Source organism: Tupaia chinensis, unplaced genomic scaffold (assembly GCF_000334495.1).
Source record: "Tupaia chinensis unplaced genomic scaffold, TupChi_1.0 Scaffold000232_1, whole genome shotgun sequence".
NCBI lineage: Eukaryota > Metazoa > Chordata > Mammalia > Scandentia > Tupaiidae > Tupaia > Tupaia belangeri.
Genome location: NW_006159708.1, coordinates 1,176,448 through 1,185,188, shown reverse-complemented (window position 1 = coordinate 1,185,188; position 8,741 = coordinate 1,176,448). Strand labels below are relative to the sequence as shown.

Genomic DNA, 8,741 nt, shown 5'->3' with positions numbered 1-8,741 from the left:
GAGGAGAAGGGATTGCTGTATGGCCATCCCCCCGAGGGGTGATTTCTCACTTTCTGTCTCTCTGTCTCTCTTGTCTTTCTGGAGAGCGCACGCACCCTATAGCAAAAATCTCTCCCCCCAAAAAATAAAAAAATAAATATAAAAGACCCGCTATGTGTGTGTGTAGTGACTTTCCATTTTTTTAAACTCTTTTACATTTAAATTTTATCTGATATTAATATCGTCGTATGGAATATTTAGATTTGACTTAACTATCTTTGTTCATCTTATGTTTTTGCTTCTCTGTTTGACATTTAATTTTGTCTTATATAAAGAGCAAGTTTTATATATATATATATATATATACACACACACATATATATATATATTTATATATATATACACACACACACACATATATGCATTTTTTTTTTTTTTGAAGAGAGAGTTTTGCTATAGGATGTGTGTGTTTGCCACAGATGCAGAGAGACAGAAGGTGAGAAATCACCCCTTCCCCCCAGGGAGAATGGCCATGCCGAAATCTCTTCTCCTCCATTCTCTCTTAGGATTTTGGGCACACATGTGATGTACCCGGTGTGAGTTTTAAGCCGCCAGATTCAAGCCTTGAACCACAGACGACTACGTGGGAGTCCAGCGACATACCATTATGCCATCTGCTGGTCTCAATATTTTGTATTTCAACTTAGCTGAAAGCACTTGACTTTAATAGAATTGTAATTTCTTTAATGTTTTTGATGAGTTTTTTATCTTTTATTTGATAGATTTTTACTGTAGGACATGCAGTCTTGTTGGAGAGACAGAGAGACTGAAAGCAAATATCCCTCCCTAGGGAGGATGGCTATGGTGGATTCCTTCTCCTCCAGTCTTCTTTTCAGGATTTGGGGCATGCATGTACACATTTCTGGTGGATTTTAAGCTGCTGGGTCTGGGACTTGAACCACTCAACTATGGGAGTTCAGCAATGTAACCATTATTCCATCTGCTGGTCCTGAGTTAATTATTTCTTTACTTTCTTTTTCTGCATTTTTTTATGTAAGGGTAATACTAAATGGTACATTTCTCTAGTTGTATATATAGTATTATTGAGTTATTAATCAAAACAGTAACTTTTCCTTCTTTGTTATGAAATGGCAATGAATAGTGCTTTGACTTGTCCTCTTCTTTCCCCACTCTTATTAGTTTAGTCTGGAGTTACACATCTTGTCATTTTATTTTTAAGTAGTTTAAATACTTCAAGTTTTATACATGTTTGTTTGTTTACTTTTGGGTAGCCTAATTTATATTATGAAAACTAGCATAGAAAATGAGAATGATACTAACCTGAACTGCTTTTTTTAAAAGAGGCTTTTGCTTTAGGGCTTGTGCAATCACTAGAGACAGTGAGAGGGAAAGTGAGAAATCATGCCCCAAAGTTTATGACCAGGCTGTAGTCACTTCTCCATTCTCCTTCTGGCAATCTTGAGCATGCACACACATTCCTGGAGTGATTTTCAAGCCGCTGGGTCCGGGACTCAAATCAGGGTGGTCATGTGGGAGACCGGCAATGTAACTGCTACACCATGTACTGGCTTCTGAATAGCATTTTCACTATAGTAATGACAAAGGGGAAGACAAGGAACAAGCTTCAGATAGACTTTTAATTCAGAGCCATTGCCAAATTGTGCTTTATATTTTCTTTCCTATATAAATTACATTGGTTTTATTTTAAGTTATAGTATCTGTTTAAGCAAGTATTGTCACTACCACTGACTCCATAACTGTTTCTTTAGAAGAAAGTATGTTTTGGGGGTCAGCAGGTAGTGTTGTGGTTGAGGCACTACACTCTTCCTATGTGGCCAACCACAGTTTGAGTCTCAGACTGATGGCTTAGTTTCTCACTTTCCCTGTCCCTGTGTCTCTCTCTCTCTGGTGAGTGCATGTGCCCTGAAGCATATTTAAAAAGATATAATAATGATAAATAAAATTAAATGTTTCTTTAAGAAAAAAAGTATGTTCTTAGCCATTTGACCTTTAGATTTGATGTAAGTCATCTCAATCATGTTGCCTTACTTCTAGGGAAAATCGAGTAGGGATTTGATTTGAAATTGTGTTGATTATCTTTAACAAATTGGAGAAAACTGATATTTTTATGATGTTGAATTTTTGTGTCTATGTCTCTGGTGGCATCACTCATTTACATTTTCTCTCTCTATTTTGGTATGCAGAAAGTCAGTTGATTTTTGTATATTGCTATGCATAGTGACTTTGCTAAACCTCCTAGTAATTTGAATAATTTGTCTATAATCACAGCTATTTAACATTTTCTTCTCTTACTGTTGTATCTTTTATTAATTTGGCATGGTATGTGAGAGGTCCTCCATATATAACACTGAATCAATGTAAAGGCAGATAAGGTAATACAGAATGTTTTAGAGGTTGTTTCTGCTTTTTAAGAGAATGGTTTTAACATGTCATCACTAACTGAATTTTCTGAGTGTTTTATCAGATTAAGGAAGTACCTTTTCATTTATAATCAGATAACAATTTTTATGGCAAATATTAATTTAACCCTCACTGTTGCTATGATAGTCATGATTTCTTCTCCTTTAGCTTCTTTGGGTGTTGGGAGAGATGAATAGATAAATCAAATCACATAGTTCTTCTGTGCTCAACTTCAACCCATTTGTATTATAGTTTTTATACATTGATAGCTTCAGATTGCTGATACTGTGAGATTAGCTTGTAATTGGCCTTTGGTGTACTAAGTTTGTATTTATTAAGCATTTATTGAAAGTTGCCTTACTAATTTGTTAGCCCAGTTTCTCATCCAAGGTACATATTGATTACATAGGCAAAAGAATATATCAACAAGATCAGAACAAAATAATTTTTATTTCTTCTTGATCCGTTTATAGCATTAATGCTTTTGCTTTATGATTATAGTTTTATTATTATAGAAAATTTGGCACATAACTTCTTTACTTTTTTTGGTATTTGTATAGAAATAACATCACATAATTTATAGATAAGTTTTTTTTTTTTAATTTTCAGGCATTTGGTGACTTATGCCTTAGATAATTTTCATTACTTTCTGTGTTGTCTACTTTCTTCTTTTGGATGAAGACTATTTGGAGACTTTTTATATTTGCTATGTTAATGATGTGAATACTCAAAAAGTGATCTAATCCTGTGGTTTCCTTTCCTAGGTTAGTAACATTGGAAAACAGTCCATGTATTACTCCAGAGTTGCTTCGTATATTTCAAAATATGTCACCGCTTCTTGGTATGTGTTAAAGTATAAACTTACTAGTATTGTTGAATTCACATATAATTTTGTGGCATCATAGCTGACTTTATACTTTTCATTTTTATTAAAGTTCCCAATATTGAAAAATTAGTTGAGTAGTAGTTTAGTAGTTTCTTTTTTTTTTTTTTTTTTTATGTTTGGCAGAGGATATGTATACTTGCTGGGGTGGGGAGGGGTGAGAAAGCACCTGTCATTGGGAATGGTCATGCCACAATCCATTTCCATTTCTCCCTCCTTTTGGGATATTGGATACACATGCACACATGCTAGCATGTTGCTTAAGCCATAGGATCTAGAACTTGAACCGGCAGTTGGCCATGTGGGACCAACTGCCATAACCACCACACTACCAGCTAGCCCTCTGAACATTTTTTTTTTTAAGAATGTTTTTATTTAATTTATTATTAGTATTATTTTCTAACTTGGTATAGTCATCTAGAGAGAGACAGTGAGGAGAAAGAAAGTAAGAAACCAATTAATTTAACCCCCACTGTTACTATGCCAGGTTCAGAACTCAAACCAGGGTCATCCATGTGGGAGTCAATGCCTTAACCACCATGCCACCTGCCGGCCCCACCCTCTAAACTTTTTAATATAACATTTTAGAATCATCTCTCCTTATTAAAGAGTAAACATTCAACTGTATGACCCTGTGGAAGACTTTGTAATGAAAACTAAAATTTAGGAAACTAATTGCAGATTAAACTTATACTTTGTCTGGTAAAAGTTCTGTGTTTTGTCCAGTTGTGGTGGCATAGGTAGTGGGGGTACTGCTGCGTGATGCTGCAGGCCATTTGGGAAGACTCCTGGTTGTGTCCTTCATCTTCATCAGCACACCCTGTCTGGCCACTGTTGTGCTCCTAGTCCTGCCTGGTTGTAGGGCTAGGAGATGAGTCATGGCATGAGGACCCCGTTGAGGGTATCTGTCTGTCTGTCTCTCTTTCATGTAGAAAATAAATACGTAAATTTTTTAAAAAATTTCTGCATTTAATAAGGTATTAATTGTGCTATAAGGTATTTAAAAACTATATTGTAAAATTGCTTCTGTGTACTGTGTATGTGTTTTTTTAGCTTTAGTTTCTTTTTTTTTTTTTCTTTTTTTTTTGGAGAGGTTTTCGCTATAGGGCACGTGCACTTGCCAGACAGAGAGAGACAGAGAGATAGAAAGCGAGAAATCACCCCCCAGTGGGGATGGCCACGCCGCAATCCCTTCTCCTCCATTCTCCTCTCGGGATCTTGGGCACGCATGCACACGTGCCTGGCGTGAGTTTAAGCCACCAGGTCCGGGACTCGAACCGCGGTCGACTACACGGGAGTCCAGTGACATAGCCATTACGCTAACTGCTGGTCCCCCAGCTTTATTTTCAAAGAGATTTTGTGCTCTCAGTTATTTACAAATGAGGTTTGTACACTATATACTTCTGTTTTAACTGAAGAACCACCAGAATAAGGATGATTAAACATTAGGAAATTATGTATATTTTGTTTGTTGGGGTGTTACTTATGAATGAGCTATAAAATTATGTATCTTAATGTTCTTTGAACATAATTTTTGGTACAGAAATCCAGAGAACTAGGCAGTATGCTAGTAGGAGTGGGCTTTTAGTTTCTTTCAGGTGATTTTTTTCTGATTGGATTGTTTTTCCAATCTGAGCATGTATTCTGATGAAAACTAATAATAAGTCAGTACTTGGCTTTTATATATAAGTCAGGATTCTTGACTACACAATAGTTTATGTAGTCATATTATTTATTGAGTTGTTTTGTGTGGGAGTTTACCACTACAGGTTCACATCTAAACCCTTGGCCTATTTAAAAATTATGTACTATACTTTTACTGACCTTTTAATTCTTTTTCATTGTGTAAAATAATACCTGTTTTTGGTTGTATATAAACTGTATTATAAAGATTATTTAAGCTTTTCTAGCTACAGATCCCATTCTTTAAGAGTAGCCATGAAGCAATTTTTTTTTTTTTTGAGAGGTTTTTGCTATAGGGCGTGTGCGCTCGCCAGACAGAGAGAAACAGAGAGACACAAAGCGAGAAATCACCCCCCAGGGGGGATGGCCACGCCGCAATCCACTCTCCTCCATTCTCCTCTTGGGATCTTGGGCATGCACGCACACCTGCCCGGCGTGAGTTTAAGCCACCGGTCAGGGACTCGAACTACGTAGTCCTCTCTGTTTCTGGCGAGAATACATAGCCTGTAGCAAAAAATTAAAAACAGCAAAAACAAAAACTATAAACAAGTATAGACTAAAACACAATTGTAACTGGTTATAAAATCATTTTTATCCTAATTTGTTATATGACCTGGTACTTAGATAAGTGATTAGTTCTTCACATTTTCTTTGAGTTTTTTGTTCTTTGTTTTTTGTTATTCTACCTGATTTCTCAGAATAGAGTAATATCTCAACTAATAGCAAGAATAACTATTTCTTTCCCAATAAAGTGCCATTTACTATTTTTCATCTAGCAACCATATAAAAGTAAAAAAAAATTCTCAAAGAAGTAGTCAATAGCATTAGACTAGTCATTTATTTCTAGTCTCTGGAAAAATTTTGTCTTTGTAGGACAAAATTCTGTCTTTGTAGGAAAAGACAGTAGAAAATGTCAGTAGTCTGAATAGCACTCAGAAAGGTTTATAAAGAAGGGTATATATATATTTAGTTTTAATAAAAATAAATCATTTAATTTAAACTAAATATGAATAGTGAATGAATTTGTTCTTTTTGTGAAATTTATTGTTTTGGCAGAACTAAGTTCAGAAAACCTCAGAACCTGCTTTAAGATCATCAATGGTTATATCTTTTTATCATCAACAGAATTTTTACAGGTATGTTAGAATAGTTTTTGATTATAAGAAATTATATAGATATTTTGATTATTTCTCATTTGAAATCAGGAGGTGCCTTTTCAAAATTTAAGATTGGTTTGTTACTTTAATGGGGAGGGCATTGGCGATGAGCATTCCCCACGCCAAGGTGGGTGTGATGCATGCACTTCCATTGTTATTTAATGCAGAAAGTGTTCTGTATAAGTACATAAATACAACTTTATACTCCTATAAAAGTCAATGTATTAATAAATTGTATTTTTATTAGGCTTGTCTGTTTTCCTTAATGTATCTTAAGATTCGATATGCTTAGACCTTTAGCATGTAATTTTCAAGTATAGAATATGAGTCCCAGATAGAATTTTATGCCTTTTGGATATTGCAGATATATTCTTACTTATATTGACTGTTGATTGAATTTCAGACATATGCAGTAGGTCTATGTCAGTCCTTTTGTGAGCTGCTAAAGGAAATTACTACAGAAGGTCAAGTTCAAGTGCTCAAGGTATTGTAATCCTTTTAAATGAATATATTTATGACTTTTTAATTTATAGCTTGTGAAATTGGACTTTCATTTGGTGTGGATAGTTGGCAAGAAGAAGAGTTGATATAATTCTAGACATATACTTTCTCTTACCAGTATTCAATTAGTTCAGTATCTTTGAACTAGAAGTCTCAGATTTGAACGAGCATATATATCACCTATAGGTCAAGTTAAAATGCAATTCTGGGTCTTTTGTTTTTCTTATTGCCAGAGGATATTTGTACTTGCCAGTGAGAGGAAGATGGAGAAAGCACCATCTCAGTGGGGCATGGCCATTCCATTCTATAATTCCTTGTCCTCCATTTCTTCTTCTTATCAGGAGTTTGAGCAAGCACGTTCTCCCTACATGGTTTTCAGGTTGCAAGTGTGTGATTCGAACAATATTGGCCATGTAAAATTCAACTCCTTTTAATCATTACTCCCTATAATTCTGGATTTTTAACAGCATCTCAGCTGATTGGAATGTTGCCTATCCTGAGGTGTCACTTTGTGGAGAAAGACTTTTAAGCATTCGTATAAGGGGCTAGCTGGTGACATGGTGATTGAGGTGCTGGACTCCCACATAGCCAACCCCGGTTTTAGTCCTAGACCTGGTGACTTGCTTTCTCACTTTTCCTCTTTCTCTGTCTCTCTCTGGTCAAATTAAAGAATAATAATGATAAAAAAATAAATAAGATAAATAATTCTTTTAAAAATTTTGTATAGATCATCTGAAGACTGGTAACATTCAATACTTTGTATCTCTTCAGTTTGTTAGCCTGCTTTTGGGACAAATTTTTTTCTTTTTTTAAGAAATTTTTGGTATAGGGCATGTAAGATTGCCAAGGACAAACAAAGCAAGAAATCATTGCCTGGGGAGTTGACCACCCCGCAATCCCTTCTTCTCCATTCTCTTCTTGGGGTTTTGGGAATATGTGCACACACTTCCAACCTGAGTTTCAAGCCTCTGAGTATAGGACTTGAACCATATGTATAGAACTTGAACATGATGGACCATTTGTGTTCCAGCACCTTAATCACCATGCCACTTGCTGACCCCATGTTTAAAACACATTTAGTGTCTATAATCAAAAAGGTCATAAGACAGATTATTGAAATGTTAAACTATAGATTGATCAGAACAGAAAGGAACTTGAGGAGATCATTAAGTACTTTATTATTAATAGTTTTCTTAAAAAAAATTTTTGTGGGGGAGGTTTTTTTGCTACAGGGCGTATGCGCTCGCCAGAAAGAGACAGATAGAAAGCGAGAAATCACCCCCCAGGGGGATGGCCATGCCACAATCCCTTCTCCTCCATTCTCCTCTCGGGATCTTGGGCATGCACGCACACGCGCCCGGTGTGAGTTTTAAGCCACCAGGTTCAGGACGCGAACCGCGGCCGACTACGTGGGAGTCCAGCGACATAGTCATTACACTAACCATTGGTCCCTAAAAAACTTTTATTTATTTAAAGAATGATTTTTTATTTAACTTTATTTATTTTAATTTGACCAGAGAAAGACAGGGAGGGATAATGAGAAAGCAGGACCAGCAGTTAGCGTAATGACTATGTCGCTGAATTCCCATGTAGTTGACCGCGGTTCAAGTCTCGGACCTGGTGGCTTAAACTCACGCCAGGTGCATGTGCGTGCATGCCCAAGATCCCGAGAGGAGAATGGAGGAGAAGGAATTGCAGCGTGGCCATCCCCCCTGGGGGGTGATTTCTCGCTTTCTATCTCTCTCTCTCTCTCTCTTTCTCTCTCTCTGTCTGGCGAGCGCACACGCCCTATAGCAAAATCCTCTCCAAAAAGAAAAAATTTAAAAAAAAGAAAGCAAGTGCCAGGTCTGGGACTTGAACCATGGTCGGCCATTTGGGAGTCCAGCACCCTCAACCACCATGCCACCTGCTGACCCCTTATTAATAATTTATTTTCTTTCTTTCTTTCTTTCTTTTTTTTTTGGAGAGATTTTCACTGTAGGGCGCGTGCGCTCGCCAGACAGACAGAGAGAGACATAGAGACTGAAAGCGAGAAATCACCCCCCAGGGGGGATGGTCACGCCGCAATCCCTTCTCCTCCATTCTCCTCTCGGGAT

At 36.6% G+C, this 8,741-nt stretch overlaps 1 protein-coding gene across 3 annotated transcripts in view; it reads left to right on the top strand.

The window, feature by feature from the left end:
* The window catches only part of IPO11 (importin 11), a 229,725-nt gene that overhangs the window by 132,239 nt on the left and 88,745 nt on the right, over positions 1-8,741 (top strand). For all 3 annotated transcript variants that reach the window (XM_006148320.2, XM_027771805.1, XM_027771806.1), the window contains exons 22-24: positions 3,186-3,262; positions 6,044-6,123; positions 6,548-6,628. In XM_006148320.2, the coding sequence (XP_006148382.1) occupies positions 3,186-3,262; positions 6,044-6,123; positions 6,548-6,628 (238 nt within the window). The remainder of the gene's footprint in view (positions 1-3,185; positions 3,263-6,043; positions 6,124-6,547; positions 6,629-8,741) is intronic.